Below are 19,573 nucleotides of genomic sequence, written 5' to 3' on the forward strand. Positions count from 1 at the left end.
GGGGATTTTTGCGTCACGGGGGGAAAGCATGTGTTCGGCAGGGTGTCGGGCAGCGTTTACCTGTTCTCTAGGCTGCCTAGCGAACAGGTGTGAATCAGGCCGACAATGTGGTTTTCAATAGACAGCTATTACTTTTTTGCAATGAGCCACAAGCTTATTATTATCTGTAAAGCATAAAAGGTGTCATTAAGACAGTGTAATTCACTGTGGTACCAAATGCAATATAAGATATGACTGAACTATAATAAAAATTTTGATGGCTGGACATTACAGCATTTATCTATCTTTGGGGTAGATGTATGAAGCAGGAATAAGGGAGGAAAAAGTGAGCCAGAGGAGATGTGTTCCATGTCAACCAATCATCACTGAAGTAACATCTGTAATTTGCATAATATAATATTATACAGAGCAGCTGATTGGTTGCCATGGGCCACTTCTCCTCTGACTCACTTCTCCCTTATTACTGCTTTATACAACTAGTCCTTAATCCTTACAGAATTATACATGATATAAAACACACATACCTTATCATATGCTTGTTGGAAAGTAAAACTACTTTCTGTAGATGTTAGTGTTACATTTACAGACCTCTTTTTCACATCTACATATAAGATATAAATAGTATTAGACATTATAAAAAGCGCTGTTACACAAATTTCATATCATCTTCATTTTACCTAATTATATGTTTATTAAAATCCACTTTTAGGCAGTGTAATAACTATCTGGGTTCCAAATGGGAAATACACATTTCGTATTTCAGATAACAATAGCATATGACTTATAGTACAGGAAGGAATTTGAACTTACCTGGGCTAAGATGTGCCTGGAATCTGTTGCTGCCTGTTCTGCATCTATCACCATAGAATGGCAGGATACAGTCACATGAAGGAGTGCAAGATGGCCCAATCCTAGTACATGTGCCGCCATTGCTGCAATAATTTACCTCACACTCAGCACAGGAGCATGATGTGCCATCACCTGTGGACAGAAATGATTGCAGTCAGTCTACTTGTATGGCTGAATATCAATATTCAGGCAGGAATAATAGCATTGGGGACGTCTTACAAATTTGAAAGGTCTCCACAATGCTTTTGGAATGACATCTTTCTCCATTGCACCCTACCACAGTGGGCATGACTAGTGCCTAAGCTAAGTAAAACAAAAACTTTTTAAATTTCAGTGTTGTCAACATTTGTACAGCGCAACAGAATCTGCTGCGCTATAAGAAACTGTAAATAATAAATAAAATAAGTTTTGCCTGACACTCCTAGAAAGCGCCCAGTTACCACTCTAAAATGCCGGCTTTCTGTCAATCAACTTGTGTACAGCCAGCAATCCAAAAATGAGCAGGATTTTATCACAGGATGGTGTGGGGCCATATGCATGAGCAACCTACTGATAATCGTCCATCCTGCAGCCAAAGGATCAGTTCTGAATTAGGGTCAGTATTTTAACAGTAAAAAATAAATGCAATATTCTAACACACTGAACATACTTGTAATATATGGGGTGCCAACCCTGTGCATGGCTGTGAATGTCAACGCAGCCGCTCGAAGAGGGGTAATTTATACCATAATCACTCATCTTCAAAATAAATTTCCACCTACCCTTTTTACAGGGGTGCCTCCCACAAACACTGACCAGCTGTCAATCAACCAGCATATGGCCTGTGATCCAGCTTCCAATAAGGGACCGGCATTCAGCAATTTGGGGGCACTAAAATTCAATTATATCTTGCCAACCCCCACCCCCCCCAACAAATCCCCTGCCTCCCCCCATTCTCCCTCTTTTACAAAAATCCAAAATAGTGGTAGTTCTACAGGTGCGGTATTATCCAAATTTGACTAAAGTTTACCCCTATCTCCCAACTTATTGTACTTATTCAACAGGGATTCAAAGTGATTCAAAGTACAGCATCAGAACTGCACTCCAGTTGATGTGGTAATAAAACAAGAGCAGTCACTTACCTGTGAATCCATCATTACAGGTACAGGTGTAACTCCCTAGTGTGTTATTGCAGGTTGCATTAGGAGAACAGTTATAGTACCGGCATTCATCAATATCATCACATACGGACCCATTACCTGATACAATGAAAAATATGCAGTTTGACTAAAAGGTGCAACTTAATTAACAACACATTAAGGGACATATTTATCACAGTCCGCATCTCAGATGCAATGAGATAAACTTGCCCCAATCCACATATTTTAAAACATTGCTGGGAAGTATGAAAGATCTTATGCAGAGTCAGCGCCTATGAGAAATCTCTGTCTCTGAGTAACCTGGTGCTGTAAAGCAGCATCTTGTTTGCTGTAAAGTGAGAATGACAGATTACAGCACATCTGAGAGGGACCACAGCAGAAGCTTGGTGACCAGGAGACACTTAGCATTCACCAGAACCCTGGTGCAGGTGAGTATTTTTTTTTCATAATTAGCAATACTGTATATAGTACTAGTAAGCCTGCTCGAAGCAAAAGCTTCGAAAGCTAGTCTGCTACCATCTGTGTTTATGCATGTGTGAGAAAGAGCTGTAGTTTCACTCTCTGCCAGGAGATGGAGACAAACTGACACTAGACTTATATATAGATGATATTGCTCAATCTAAGGGGGTGATTCACTTAAATTTTAAGCCAGTAGGCCCATTCAATTTTGCACCAACTATGACTAATAACCTGTCCACCTTTTGGCCCTTTCAGAGTTTGACACTTAGGCAAAAGGTTAATTTGAGGAGTTAATTAATCGACAATTACTTTTATGAGAAGAGTTTGTCATTCCATAATCAGCTTGGATCTAGAAGAGATAGAGAGCGCGCGTGCGAGAGAGAGAGAGAGAGAGAGAGAGAAGCAGAGTGTTGTATCGAATGTGATATAAGATCCATCAAGTAGCCATTGGCAATAATCATGATTTCACAAGCTATTATAAAAAAGGGAACACAAACAGACTGGAGGATTGTGGTTACATAATGATAGGACTAGCTATGGGTTATGGCTCTTGCTGGACTGGAATGAATGGTAAATCCAGTACCTAAAGAATGCTTCAAGGAAAAGCAGGGTGAAAAATGTGGCCTCTGGCTTGTGGTATTAATGTGGGATCAGCCAAACTCCAGCCAGACAGTTTACATGCAGGATATTCTGTGTATTTTACAGATAATTATAGTTCTGTAAACCAGTGATGGCTAACCTTGATACTCCAGCTGTTGTTAAACTACACATCCCAGCATGCCCTGCATCAGATTTAGCATGGCCAAATAGTAAAACTGTAGCAGGGCATACTGGGATGTGTAGTTCTACAACAGTTGGTGTGTCGAGGTTAGCCATCACTGCCTTAAGCCTACAGAATATTGGGTTATTCTGGTTCATTTGCTCGGATCCGAATTTGCACGCTTGCGTGTGAACCAGATCCCGCCTTGCGAATGGTGGTACGCCGGCCCACCATTCACAAGGCGCATACATAAACATCCATTGGCATGCCACTGGGACCCTCCCACATCTTTTGATGGTCGCTGATATACTGTAGCTCTGTTGACGAACTCCAAGACTAAAATATCTTTAATATTCAACTTTTTAAATATTTGATTTGGAGTGAATTGATTTCTCTCATTTTGTGGTTGGGTTGGGAAATAGGCTGGAAGTTATCACTCTGAGCACTTACTTTACTTGAACCTATAACTTGTTAGCTTCTAGCACTCTCTTATTCAATTAGTGCATATGTCCTGATAAGTACTCACCAGAAAATCCCTCTTTGCAAGTGCAGCTGAAGCTTCCTGGAAAATTCGTACACACAGAATACGGAGAACATTCATTTTCTTCCAAACATTCATCAATATCTGTGAATAGGGAGTAACACAAAAACAGCATGATATAATGTAGTTCAATACAGTAAGCAATTTAATAGAAAGTACATAAAAGTATATTCACCTGTGCAATGCGTTCCATCCCCAGAGAAGCCACCAGGGCAAGGTCCACAGCCTATGGTACTGTTACATGATACCTCGGGGAAACAGCCTTCTACACACAGATCAGGAGGGGTTTGGCAGAATTCTCCTGTGTAATTATTGCTGCAAATGCAGTCTGCAATCTGTCATTAAAAACACAATAAATAGATAACAATATGAGATCTCTAAACACAATGTATTCATTTATTACTGAATTTAGTTTATAAATAAATAAAAGTGAGAACTGTAATAGACTATTATTGTTTATAGTCTATGAACATTTCTATGAACATTTCACATCTTGGGGCATCACAAACATTTTTCCACTATAAATGAATGAAAGAAGTGCTACACTGTATGGTGTCAGGGGAAAAATATTACCATAGTTTGCATATTTACAAAATGACTTTGTTTATATACTTAAATAATGCATTGAGCTCTATTTATGATTGCTGATAGGAATATTACTAAGGACATGAATGATGCTACTCACTGGACTCTAGGGCAGTGGTTGCCAACCGTGGTCCTCAAGAACCCCTAACAGATCACAGGCCTGATTCTTTTCACTGGCAAAAGTAAATTCTCTCTCTAATGGACAAAACCATATGCACTGCAGGTGGGGCAGATGTAACCTGTGCAGAGAGAGTTAGATTTGGGTGGGGTTTGTACTTCAAACGGATATCTACATTGCAGTGTAAAAATAAAGCAGACAGTATTTACTCTGCACAGAAACAAAATAACACCCAAATCTAGCTCTCTCTGCACATGTTACATCTGCCCCACCTGCAGTGCACATGGTTTTGTCCATTAGAGACAGTGGCGTAGGTACGTTTTGGGTGTCCCCCCACCGTTATGGGGGGGTTGCCCCCCCTCGCCACTGCCCCGCCAAGCACCCCTACCCCCCTGCCCCGCCGCCCATGCAACCCCCCCCCCAATCCCCCACAGCCTTACCTATCGCGCTGGTCCCGGCGGCTCCGTTCTTCTGCTGAGGACCACCACAAAATGGCCGCCCCCATACAGCAGACAGTTTCAGAGAACTGTGTGCTATATGGGGGCGGCCATTTTGTGGTGGTCCTCAGCAGAAGAACGGAGCCGCAGAGACCAGCGAGATAGGTAAGTCTGCGGGGGATTGGGGGGGGGGGGTTAACTATAGCACCGCAGCCCCCGGCGCCCCCACATAGCGGTGCTATAGTTATGCCGCTGGTTAGAGAGAGAAAAAATGCTTTTGCGAGTGAACCAGAATCAGGCCCCCTGTTTTCCAGGTCATCTATGGATTAAAAAAATGTGATAGTTGCTGATATACAGTACAGTGCACTGGCTTGGAGACATGGAAAACTTGAACTGTTAGGGGTACTTGAGTACCAGGGTTGGAAACCACTGCTTTAGGGCTAGAAGCAAATTAGATAGCCAGGCTGCAAGTAAATGATACTGGAAGCTAGACTGGAACCAGTGACAAGTTGACTGGCCTGGAAATACTGACAAAATATCTCAACAGGAACCAGTGACATTGGGAACTGGTCTGGAACTGGTGATGTTGAGAACTAGATATGAACTGGTGATTCTAGGAACCCAAACTGTGAACAGTGGCACTGGGAACTGGTCTGGAACAGGTAATGTTAAAAACTAGATATGAACTGGTTATACTAGGAACTGGACTGTTACTGGTGGCACTGGGAATTGGACAAAGCTCAATGGCACTAGAGCCAGACAGGATGCACTTTCTGCACTGATACACTGACACCACTGGACACCAGACTGGCACTGATGGTACTGAATACTGGTCTGGAGCAGGAAGCAATGAACTCTTTGAATATGATAAAAGGTAAGGATAGCTATCCCTTACTAAGCATAACTTAGAATAAAAAAGCAGGGTGATTGATATTGGGGCAGCATGGATGGTGTAATGGTTAGTAATGCCTCACAGAGCTGAGGTCATGGGTTCAATTCCCACCATGACCCTAACTGTACGGAGTTTGTATATTCTCCCCTTGCTCCGGGTACTCCGGTTTCCTCCCACAATCCAAAAATATACTGGTAGGCTAATTGGCTCCCAACAAAATTAACCCTGGAATGAATGTATGTATTTATATGTGGTAGGGAATATAGATTGTAAGCTCTACTGGGGCAGAGACTGATATGAATTTTCAAATATTCTCTGTAAAGCGCTGCGGAATAAGTGTGTGCTATATAAATAACTGGTAATAAATAAATATTATCGGACAGGATAAACACATATAATACATGAAAATATACACGTATAGTTATGTGGGGTGACCTGCAAAATATTGATGCTCATTGTATAGTTTGATAGAATCTTTGTCAGTTTGTCATTGAATTTACCAATAAAAGGTATGGTGAATCTATATTACATGGACATAGCGGCAACATGTTTAAAGAAACAGTCCTAATTTATAATCAGCATATTCACCATTCATCGGAAGAGCAACAGGATGGAATTCACGGACAAAACAATCAAAAGGGATACAGGAATACAAACATTCTGTATATAATACTGCAGGATGTCCTACAAAATATTTATGCTCAATATGTAGTTTGAGGAATGAAATAATTCCTCAAACTACATATTGAGTATAAATATTTTTTATCCTTCAACTTGCCAATGAAAATGATGGTGAATTGATAAAATATAGACACAGTATTCATGTATTTAAGCAAACAAGCTGGTTTCAGATGTCTGTTTTGCACAAATACTTGTTATCTATAGGCTACATAATGTGTATATACTATTTTATCAGCATAGATTTATTTTACAGGAATAACTATTATGATTTCTTGTGCCTGAAGATAATTCAGGATCACAAGTTAATAACAATAAACCAGGGTTGCCGACTTTCTTATTCTCCTCTCCGGGAGAAGCCCGGAGAGGAGAGATACAGTAGCCGCTCAGGGGGCGGGGATTAAGCGTGACATCACTAAGCCCCGCCCCCATGCTGGTAAACCAGCAAATTCAGGGATCTCCGTGGAGGGGGCGGGGCTAAAATGACGCAATTGTGTCATTTTAGCTCCGCCCCCTCCTCTGAGACCCGAGGATTGCAGCATTTTAATGCCGCGATCCGGGGGTCAGTGGGGGTCCCCCCTGAATCCGGGAGGGTTGCCCACCCTTCCGGGGGGCCGGGAGGGGGCCCCGATTTTCGGGAGACTCCCGGAAATTCCGGGAGGGTCGGCAACCCTGCAATAAACCTTCTCTTATGCTAAAAGTTAGAACCCGAAGGAGTCATCCCTAAACATTATAAACAAACAGCTAATTCATGCAGTAGAACAGCTAATGTATATAATAAGGCTTTGTGGTTGTATGCCTGCTGCATTTACTTGGGATTAAATATTAGCAGAAAAACATATTTTTTATGATTGTTTTACTTACAGAAAGAGAACTGTCATTGACTTTAGTTATTGAGGTATAATCACACTGAGAAATGTTATTACAATTGCAGATGACAAAATTGGGCTGAAAAATGGATGAGAGGTTTTGTGAGTCCGTGGCTACGAGACTGAAGGTGAATGGTGATGTACTGGTTGGTGACCACATCAGAGACCCATCAGCTGTAACAACATAAAATTAAAGTGATTAGCTACAAAAAAGCAACAATATGAACATGGACCAAATATCAGCAAAATGCAACATAATATTAGGTATTGTATGATGAGCTCTTAAGTAATGAGAGTTATGTACAGTATAAATTATGTAAAACCTGGGTATACACTAGCAGACGTTAACAATTTCCCTTGAACTACAGTACCTGGAACTCCTGGACTAACAATATAGTGTATACAAATCAAACAATATCATTAACAATATAATTCATGAGCATGCTGTCATTGATGATAGTGTACAGTCAGAATTTTACTGCCTGTACAGAGGGGGGACGATAACGACCAGTGGGAGAGCACATCATTAACAATATAGTGCGTACACACTAGTTGATGTGCATGAAAATATTTTAAATATCGTTATTGTCCATATCGTTAACAATAATCAGCTAATGTGTAACCAGCTTTAGTAAGTGCTGGCAATGAGATCAGTGACACCCGGTGTGCCAACCAGCCATCTTGAAGGAAGGGGGCATGGTCTCATGGCCTGCTTCAGAACGATGTGTATTCCAGCCGACCGATGGTAGGATACATTTGTCAGCAGTACACACTGCACGACTTGAGGTACAATAAAGCAATATATCTATCCATCCATTCAATTGCCTGCTGTCATCAGTGGAATTGGCACATCTGATGAACACCAGGAGCGTACACATTAAGCTTGATTTAGACTTGATTATTGAACTGCAAACTTGTAGATTACCGCGAGTAGATAGCCGCCACTCAGACAGAAAGAAAACCTGCTCCGTGTAATTTTGCTAGTGAAATACAAATGAGTCTTTTTCACAATTCACTCGCAAATCCATACGCAATTCCCGAACATCAAATGATTTTTGCAGTCTGTGAAAATGTAAGTAAGTCTGACCTTTCCACAACTCTGTGACATCACCGCCACTGAGACAGACTGGCAGTGACGTCACAGATCTGCCCTTAAATGCCTTGGCATGCCTGTGTATTTTAGGACACTCACATAAAAGGAACGGTTACCACCCCAAAAGAGGGCTTCCTGTCAGTCAAGCTCCGGCCGCTTTGCATTTACAATCCATATGCTTTTTATGTCACCATTTCCCCTCATGCATACATAATGCATATCGTATGCATGCACAGTCATTCTATAACCATTCGATCTGTGAATTTGCGATCAATTTGTGAATTAAGCCCACTATGCAATGTGGAAGTTATGTTGTTCCAAATTGACGTCATATCGCCCAATTTATCACCTAATGTGTCCCTGCGGTGTGTGATTTCCAGTGAAATATATTTACTATCTGACAAACAGAATAGGTCAAAAAAGGATCTGGGACCAACAATTAAGGTCCATATTCTCTAGATCAGTGATGTCAAACTCATGGCCCTTCAGCTGTTGTGGATCTACACATCCCAGCATGCCCTGCCTTATATAGTGGGTTGCTAAAACTGGCAGTGCATGATGGGACGTGTTGTTCCACAATAGCTGGAGGACCATGAGTTTGACACCACTGCTCTAGATAGTCATACAGTCTCAAATCAACGCAATTGTTGCATCATGTTATAACTAAGGTGCACATTCAAGACAAAAAGATGCAAAAACAAGCTTAATGCAAGCCGAGTTGCAGGGGACCTGCTGTGTCCAGAGGGGCTGTTGCGCAACTGGAGCAATCGTTTTTGAGGACACAGGTGTATTAAATGAAGTGATATGAAATAAGCACTCACCAGTTACATTGATATCTGAATTTGTTCCAGGATCAGCAGAAAAAATGACTCCTGTGCTGTTGGAAATGTACTTTACCATAACACAGCTCATAAAGAAAGCCTGAATGGTTTCATTGCCATCAATAGAAGGAGGTACAGCATCTGAAACACACATTGGCATATGCTACATTATCTATAGGGAAGATCATTTGAAGAGCACTGGTATGTACTACTAACTGTGTAATTAATAGGTCTGTCATGTCATTTTTAAATTGATGTATAATGTTCATGAGATTTAAAGCAGACTGATAATGTAGAGTATAAGACTAAAATCATCCTCGTAAAAGTGTTAAGCATATTTACAGTACTGTACCTACTATACTACCTGCTAACTACCTGAGTGGGTAGGCATATCTCCAGCATCACACCTGTTTCACTAGTGAAATAGGCAGAATGGGGACGATACAGGAATTATGTCAAGATGAGTGGGCCGAGCTGAATGATGCAAGCAATGTCATTTAGCCCAGCCCATTATCCACAGGCTGTGAATGGTGGCATTTTCCATGTTGTGGGTGAAGCCTAATGGCAGGAGAGTTTGCCTCCACCCCTGAAATTGTGTAGCTTCACATGGAAAGGGAAAAACAAGTGTTTGAAAGTCTCATCTGAAGTCACAAATTTTATTTTTATTTGAGCCATCAAATGTAAAAATAATGTTCTGAATTTAAGTACATTCATAGTATGAATATACCATATGAAATATATATAGATAGAATAGATAGAATAGATAGAATAGATAGAATAGATAGATAGAATAGATAGAATAGATAGATAGAATAGATAGAATAGATAGAATAGATAGATAGATAAATAGATAGATAGAATAGATAGATAGAATAGATAGATAGAATAGATAGAATAGATAGATAGAATAGATAGAATAGATAGAATAGATAGATAGAATAGATAGATAGAATAGATAGAATAGATAGAATAGATAGATAGAATAGATAGAATAGATAGAATAGATAGATAGAATAGATAGGATAGAATAGATAGAATAGATAGAATAGATAGAATAGATAGATAGAATAGATAGATAGAATAGATAGAATAGATAGAATAGATAGAATAGATAGATATAATAGATAGAATAGATAGATAGAATAGATAGATAGAATAGATAGAATAGATAGAATAGATAGAATAGATAGATAGAATAGATAGAATAGATAGATAGAATAGATAGAATAGATAGAATAGATAGATAGAATAGATAGATAGAATAGATAGAATAGATAGAATAGATAGATAGAATAGATAGAATAGATAGAATAGATAGATAGAATAGATAGAATAGATAGAATAGATAGATAGAATAGATAGGATAGAATAGATAGAATAGATAGAATAGATAGATAGAATAGATAGATAGAATAGATAGAATAGATAGAATAGATAGATAGAATAGATAGATAGAATAGATAGAATAGATAGAATAGATAGATAGAATAGATAGGATAGAATAGATAGAATAGATAGAATAGATAGATAGAATAGATAGGATAGAATAGATAGAATAGATAGAATAGATAGATAGAATAGATAGATAGAATAGATAGAATAGATAGAATAGATAGATAGAATAGATAGAATAGATAGATAGAATAGATAGATAGAATAGATAGAATAGATAGAATAGATAGATAGAATAGATAGAATAGATAGAATAGATAGATAGAATAGATAGAATAGATAGAATAGATAGATAGAATAGATAGAATAGATAGATAGAATAGATAGATAGAATAGATAGAATAGATAGAATAGATAGATAGAATAGATAGAATAGATAGATAGAATAGAATAGATAGAATAGATAGGATAGATAGAATAGATAGATAGAATAGATAGAATAGATAGATAGAATAGATAGAATAGATAGAATAGATAGATAGAATAGATAGAATAGATAGAATAGATAGATAGAATAGATAGAATAGATAGAATAGATAGATAGAATAGATAGATAGAATAGATAGAATAGATAGAATAGATAGATAGAATAGATAGAATAGATAGATAGAATAGATAGATAGAATAGATAGAATAGATAGAATAGATAGATAGAATAGATAGAATAGATAGATAGAATAGATAGAATAGATAGATAGAATAGATAGAATAGATAGAATAGATAGATAGAATAGATAGGATAGATAGAATAGATAGATAGAATAGATAGAATAGATAGAATAGATAGATAGAATAGATAGATAGAATAGATAGAATAGATAGATAGAATAGATAGATAGAATAGATAGATAGAATAGATAGATAGAATAGGTAGGATACAATAGGTAGGATAGAATAGATAGAATAGATAGAATAGATAGATAGAATAGATAGATAGAATAGATAGAATAGATAGAATAGATAGATAGAATAGATAGAATAGATAGAATAGATAGATAGAATAGATAGATAGAATAGATAGATAGAATAGATAGAATAGATAGATAGAATAGATAGATAGAATAGATAGAATAGATAGATAGAATAGATAGAATAGATAGATAGAATAGATAGGATAGATAGAATAGATAGATAGAATAGATAGAATAGATAGAATAGATAGATAGAATAGATAGAATAGATAGATAGAATAGATAGATAGAATAGATGAATAGATAGAATAGATAGAATAGATAGAATAGATAGATAGAATAGATAGGATAGATAGAATAGATAGATAGAATAGATAGAATAGATAGATAGAATAGATAGAATAGATAGATAGAATAGATAGATAGAATAGATAGGATAGATAGAATAGATAGATAGAATAGATAGAATAGATAGATAGAATAGATAGAATAGATAGAATAGATAGAATAGATAGATAGAATAGATAGGATAGATAGAATAGATAGATAGAATAGATAGAATAGATAGAATAGATAGATAGAATAGATAGAATATATAGAATAGATAGATAGAATAGATAGAATAGATAGATAGAATAGATAGAATAGATAGAATAGATAGATAGAATAGATAGAATAGATAGATAGAATAGATAGAATAGATAGAATAGATAGATAGAATAGATAGAATAGATAGATAGAATAGATAGATAGAATAGATAGAATAGATAGAATAGATAGATAGAATAGATAGAATAGATAGATAGAATAGATAGATAGAATAGATAGAATAGATAGAATAGATAGATAGAATAGATAGAATAGATAGATAGAATAGATAGATAGAATAGATAGAATAGATAGGATAGATAGAATAGATAGATAGAATAGATAGATAGAATAGATAGAATAGATAGAATAGATAGATAGAATAGATAGAATAGATAGATAGAATAGATAGAATAGATAGATAGAATAGATAGAATAGATAGATAGAATAGATAGAATAGATAGAATAGATAGATAGAATAGATAGAATAGATAGAATAGATAGATAGAATAGATAGATAGAATAGATAGAATAGATAGATAGAATAGATAGAATAGATAGATAGAATAGATAGAATAGATAGATAGAATAGATAGAATAGATAGAATAGATAGATAGAATAGATAGAATAGATAGATAGAATAGATAGAATAGATAGAATAGATAGATAGAATAGATATAATAGATAGAATAGATAGATAGAATAGATAGAATAGATAGATAGAATAGATAGAATAGATAGATAGAATAGATAGAATAGATAGAATAGATAGATAGAATAGATAGAATAGATAGAATAGATAGATAGAATAGATAGATAGAATAGATAGGATAGATAGAATAGATAGATAGAATAGATAGATAGAATAGATAGAATAGATAGGATAGATAGAATAGATAGATAGAATAGATAGAATAGATAGATAGAATAGATAGATAGAATAGATAGAATAGATAGAATAGATAGAATAGATAGATAGAATAGATAGAATAGATAGAATAGATAGATAGAATAGATAGATAGAATAGATAGAATAGATAGGATAGATAGAATAAATAGATAGAATAGATAGAATAGATAGGATAGATAGAATAAATAGATAGAATAGATAGAATAGATAGAATAGATAGATAGAATAGATAGATAGAATAGATAGAATAGATAGGATAGATAGATAGAATAGATAGATAGAATAGATAGAATAGATAGATAGAATAGATAGATAGAATAGATAGAATAGATAGAATAGATAGAATAGATAGATAGAATAGATAGAATAGATAGAATAGATAGATAGATAGAATAGATAGAATAGATAGATAGAATAGATAGAATAGATAGAATAGATAGATAGAATAGATAGAATAGATAGATAGATAGATAGATAGATAGATAGATTTCTATTCATATATATATTCTTGTCAGGTTCTTGTCCTGAAGACGGGCCCCAGCCCGAAACACTGTAGACATTCCACAGTAAAAGATTTGTCTACTAAGTACCTGGAGTGACGCTACTTTACTGACTTGAACTTGTTATGTCAGTTCTTTTGTGACTGCATGGTGTGACTGGCTATGATTATTGAAGATTTTGTTGTGCATACTGTGGGGAAACTGTTTTGTCATAACGTTTGTATGAATGGATAGAGAAGTTCAAAGAAGGTTACACAAATGTCAGCCATAAGCAAGGACCCAGACGCCCGTCTATGTCTGTGGCTGATGAAAACATTGAGCTGGCTTGTGCACTGATTGTGTTGGATAGATGAGTGACAGGGTATTATGCTGCAAATCAACCATGGGCAGTAGGCATCTCAATATAAATACTGGCCATTGTGACATTTGCAAATATTTTCACAGCAGCTGCACTCTGAATTGTAGCTGTTATAGCATTTGCGTCCATCTCTGAATGAGGCCCTTTATACGGCAATGTATTGCAATTGAATCAGGAATGTGTAATCCAACTCCTGATGTGAAGTGGACAATAATTGGTACACTACACAACAGTAAGGTATCAGTGCAGAACAGAACAGATGTGCAGTAAATAATCACATTTGCAGATAAGGATACTCACACAATGTGCTGTTGGTTTCCTGTAAAATGTCTGATACTTTCAAAGTTGCTAATCCCAGGTCAGTATTGTTGGTGCTCATTGCATCAAAGATGCATTCTGTTTTGTAACCACACTTGATCTGCAGTTCTGCATACTTTACTGGATCTTGTTTTGACAAATCACTTAAGAAAACTGGTGTGAACACGCTCCTTGCTTTTTCTTGTGCATTGGTAAATAGGCTCTTCGTCTTTACCTCCCCTATGTAGTAGATGAAACATTAAAACAATCCAAACAGAATTAGTAGTTATAAGTTAGAAACATTCAAATGACCAATACTCTACAGGAGGGTTTTCAGAGAGGAGGTGGCGCTCGGTGCAACTAAAGCGCTCAGACCCTACCGCGCATGCGCAAATCCCCATTTTTCTGGCAATTTTCGTATCGCTGCCAACAGAAGCATTGTGGAGTCTGAGCACTAGAGCGATTAGACTCCACTGCAGATCACTGAAAAAATGGCCGCCGAGCCAATTTTTTATGGCGATTTGGCAGCGTTTCTGCCACCTCCTCTGGCCTCTGGAAGGTAAGTATTAAAAAAAATGGGTACAATGGGTGTGGTGTGGGGCCCCCCTGGGACTCAAAGGTCCATGTGCACCGCGAACACTACACCCATAATAGATATGTAATTGATACTATACCAAAAGTTTTGTGAGAACCTGTTACTACTTACAGATCACAGAGATGATATAACAAATGAGCTTAAATAACTTTTTTTTACAAATAGAAAAAAATTAAGTATTTTACACGATATGAAGAGCTATACACAACCTTAAATATAGCTATATACAGTATGCCTTCATATCAGCATCATTATTGTGCATGCGTATGCAGGATATAAGCATTACGGAAGTTGACAGGACCATTATAAAGAATATCAAATACATAAAAAAAACTGCAATATTTTAAATTAAACCTAACATACTGTAACAACTATACATCCCATAGAAGCGTAACAAGGCATTTTGGCTTCTTGTGTAAGAGAGAGTACTGGCACCCCCTCTCCCCCTACAACTACTATGAAGCAATCATAAACCATCCACATTTCCCATTCGATCTACATAATGTATTATTAATATATTGTATTATTATTTTATGTATGCCTAATAAAAACCCATAGAAGCCTGATATTTTTTGTAGCATATAAGAAGCATTCCAGAGGCGTCTGATGGAACATAAGGGTCATGTGGTATTGTTTGATGACCCCAGATGTCCAGCTTTCATAATTAAAGCCCCTAGCTCATGACTGAAAAGGGTAAACATTTACCACCAACACATCAGAACCAAAATTAATACTGGCACCGTGTACTGTCAGTGGACCTTCATAGAACAAACCAGAACATTAGAATGTACCATAGGTGCATGGGGTGCAGCTGCTATGGGGCCCAGAGCTTTGGGGGGCCCATCTTTCCTCTGTAAGTTAGATGTGCTATCTAAATTTATCAGTATTGGCTTCTAAATAGGGTCCCTTACAAACTTTTGCTATGGGGCCTATGAACATCTAGTTACGCCCCTGATTCATTAAATTGTACAAGTTGAGAACTTTCCATGTGTAAAACTTCAAGTTGGCATATAAAATCTATAGTTGGTTTTGTTAAACTTTTTAATAAATTACTGCCATATAGCAAATGATCATTTATACAGCATACAGTGCAAAACAACATAGCACTTACACAGCAATCCATAATTAAATATGTCCTCTTCTGAGCTGTTGCTGGGAATAATTGTGCCATTTGGGCTTAAGAAATCATCATTCTGGTCATTGTTCCAGTTACCTACATAACAAATGTTTTGCAAAAATGAATCATTATCACATATGTGTACGGCTGTGGTAAAATAACATACAAGTTTTAATATGTTTACCTGTGCTTTGTAGACTTACCTAGAAGACCTTTGGTTTTGTTGAGGAAGTTGCTGGGAAGACTGGTTACAGCACTCAGCATTTCAGAGTAAGCCGATACTGTCACAGATAGAAGGCCCTCAAAGGTTGCAGTAATGGAGCCATCATTTACTAGAAAGACGGCTGGGTTTGTATTATTTATCTGTACATCCATGTCTAGGAATCAAAAGAGATAGACAGTTTGATTCTAAAGGAAACTTTTCATATGTATTATTGCTTCTGACTATTGTAGCTATAGTTCCACAGTTTATTAATGTTCTAAGTTAGAGCTTTATTTAGTATATTACGCGAAAGATGATTCATAATTATTGGCTTTAACCATTTGAGTGGTATGGCTGGAGATTTTCTGGGCTCAGCTGCGCTGCCGCAGCGGGCTGTCCCGAAAAATTTCTGGACATACAACTAAAATGAAGGTGTGTGCCAGTGGTGTCCAGGTGTGCACCACTGGCGCATCACCTGTCCGGGCATCCCCCCAGTGGCCGCTCTGCTGTCCCCTCCCCTCCCATCAATCCCCCTCACCTCTCAGCTCTGGCGGTTGTACGCCAAAGCTTCCCTGCCCCCGCCGCCATTAGTTCTAGTAATTGGCAGGCGGCAGGCTCGGGGGTACTCAGGATTCCGGCGCCCGAGTCCTCCCGAGCCACCCCGAACATCCCCGAGCCGGCGAGCCTGCCACCTATTATGCTCGGCGGCTGGGGCAGCGGCAGAGCACAGGAGCTCCGGCATATGGCGCCAGAGCAGAGATTAGGGGGAGGGGGAGTGGCAGGAGGGGGGAGAGACGCAGGGGGTGGGCCAGAACTATGTGGTGGGTTTTGTTGGGGAAGGACAAACCTGCCCTGATAGGTTTGTCCTGACCCAGCAAAACCCACCACTTAAAGGGTTAATCTCAATGCAGTATTTTTATGAAGACTCTTACTGGAAGAGAATATGTGATAAAGTCATGTTTTTCAAAAGAATGTGCAGAGCAGGTCACCTGTACTCATCGTATGTGAAGAGCCTATGGAGGAAGCAGGAAGAGCAGTGTCTATTCCCTTATTTTCTCCAGTGATAGGAGGCATAACACCTTCCAGAGATTGTATTATATTTTTGAGAGAGGCATCGCTGCTCTCAATTATATAAATAGCACTTGTAGGCATCCTGCATTGCAACCTATGGGGGGCTGCACAAAGAAACAAGGAAGTGCACTCAGGGGAGGTAAGGGAGGCAGTGCCTATTTTACCTTTATACAGTAGCTTGAAAAATGTGAAGACATCAGAGTGACCTTTATTATTTGTGTGCTGAATATCCTAAGTTTAATGTACAAAGCTTTAGTAAACTTGCAAACAGTTTACAAATAGAAGGGCAGCTGTACTAACACACAGCTTATTGTCTGGTGCGTTATCGCCTTCTACTTTATCTCCACTTTATCTCTTCGCCAGGCTTAATATATCTGCCCCAGAGAAGATAAAGGTCAGAGTTCTTTAACCAGAGAGGCATATTGGGGTTCAAAACAGGAAAAGGTTAATGGTAGGAAATGGTGGGGTCTACTTATCAAACCCCCTACCACACCACAAAAAGTATGCAGAGATAGCAGTTTCCACAGATTTATGTATCACTGATTATGCTAATTGTAAGATATACAAACGTGAGGTGCTTATTATAAAATGCACTATAAAGACAAAGTAAGTGATATAAACAGAAACCAAGACAACTAAAAACTGACATGATTTTGGGAGGTTTTTTTTGCACCATTTACATAAAATGTACAAAACAAAAGTGGGGTTTGTTCTACTTAAATGTATTGTACCATAATATGTAGACTATGTAAAGGTCTAAAAAATATTGCTTTACTGTATGTTAACTACCAATTGGAAGTAGTTACTAATACCTTTTAGTAAACTTGATAAACCAAATTATACATTCTAAACTAAAATTCCCATGTTTCCTTTTGCATGCACCACTGATCCTACTGTACCTTCTGACAGAGTATATGACACATTCTGACCATCTAGCAGAGCGGTTACACTGTCATGCTCTCCAAGGTACCACTCCACCTAAAATACAAGCAGAGGAGACATCACTGTCGATTATTAGTGGATGACCAGACAAAAGTACTGTCACAAAAAAATTATCTTTTATTTACATAGCATTACCATTATAATATACAGTACAGCACCCAGAGAACATCTTTAAATCACCACAATAATAAATAGACTGTGAGATTATAAAACCGCTAACTAGGCAACCTTACAATGGGGGTATTGAGTAAGTCCTTTTTTGGGGGCACACAAAAAACCAGACTGTCCCTATTCAATTGCAGACATTTTCGTCCAGTTTTTCCACCAATGCAATTTCCTTTTTGTAAAAAGTCAAAACTGCATTAGCCAAAAATTTGTAATTTGCCGATCCATTTGTTTTCAAACTGTAATGATTTTTGTGACAGTCGAAAAGTTGTCACTTTAATTGTTTCAAATGTAAATTTGACCATAAATCGATTTTTTGACTGTCAGAAAAATGTGCACTAATTGAATACCCTGTGTAGCAGGATGGCAAATCAAGGGGGTTATTCTGGTTGATTTGCTCGGATGGGAATTCGCATCCTTGCGTGTCAACCAGATCCCGCCTTGCAAATGGTGGTATGCCGGCCCACCATTCGCACAGCATGTACATTTGCACAGAATGTACATTTTCACCACATGCAAATGGTTGTTTTACATAAACATGTTGGATCCCCAGCATAAGCGCTGATTCCTTGCTGCCTTGCTCCGACAATGAATCAGCATTATGCATTACACAGTTAAGCCTGCCCCCCGCAAAAAGGAGTCACGGGCCTAAGCGTGTAATTCATTATCCTGATCACTGGGTGCTGCGATCATTACTGATGGTCCTCAAGGGATAAGACAGTGGAGTAGCCGCCCACTGTGCCAGCAATGCAGCTCAAACATATCTACACTATTGGTGCTCAGACATAATCAGCAAATAGTACTCTATCTGCTCTTGCAAAGCTTGTGTGCAAATCAAAATACTATAGACTGCTGATTCCCCATTTTATTTCGAAATCCTGTCCACTTCATTAGGACGTGTGTGGGATGTGGAAGATTTTTCCAATCTTCTGGTGGAGCGGGGGACTTCGTGAGTAATCAGGAGTCTCTTGTAACTTCCAGGAGAGTAGGCAAGTATGGTTCAGTGTCAATTGTTAACATGTGCTGAAAGTTGGTGCTTAGGAGAGCAATACAGGGCAGATAGGCCCGCCAGGAAATTCGGCCATTTCCCGGTGGACTGGCCCAAAACTCATTAAAAACAGGCTGGCTGCGCCCATTACATCCGCAACACCACTGCCATCCCCCGCATTACATACACCACCCCCCGCCCCCCCTGGGCTGGATTGAAGTCCCAATCCGCCCC

General features: G+C 37.9%; 1 protein-coding gene across 1 annotated transcript in view; it reads right to left on the reverse strand.

The window, feature by feature from the left end:
- Positions 1–19,573, reverse strand: part of MUC4 (mucin 4, cell surface associated) — an 87,358-nt gene that overhangs the window by 15,769 nt on the left and 52,016 nt on the right. Inside the window, exons 23-33 of the mRNA XM_083177495.1 lie at positions 18,144–18,222; positions 16,175–16,348; positions 15,966–16,067; positions 14,263–14,499; positions 9,242–9,382; positions 7,323–7,501; positions 3,924–4,083; positions 3,734–3,832; positions 1,971–2,087; positions 811–981; positions 525–601 (exon numbers count right to left, since the gene is read on the reverse strand). Coding sequence (XP_083033621.1) covers positions 525–601; positions 811–981; positions 1,971–2,087; positions 3,734–3,832; positions 3,924–4,083; positions 7,323–7,501; positions 9,242–9,382; positions 14,263–14,499; positions 15,966–16,067; positions 16,175–16,348; positions 18,144–18,222 — 1,536 coding nt within the window. The remainder of the gene's footprint in view (positions 1–524; positions 602–810; positions 982–1,970; positions 2,088–3,733; positions 3,833–3,923; positions 4,084–7,322; positions 7,502–9,241; positions 9,383–14,262; positions 14,500–15,965; positions 16,068–16,174; positions 16,349–18,143; positions 18,223–19,573) is intronic.

This window comes from Crinia signifera, chromosome 3 (genome assembly GCF_055691185.1).
Source record: "Crinia signifera chromosome 3, ASM5569118v1, whole genome shotgun sequence".
Taxonomy (NCBI): Eukaryota; Metazoa; Chordata; class Amphibia; order Anura; family Myobatrachidae; genus Crinia; species Crinia signifera.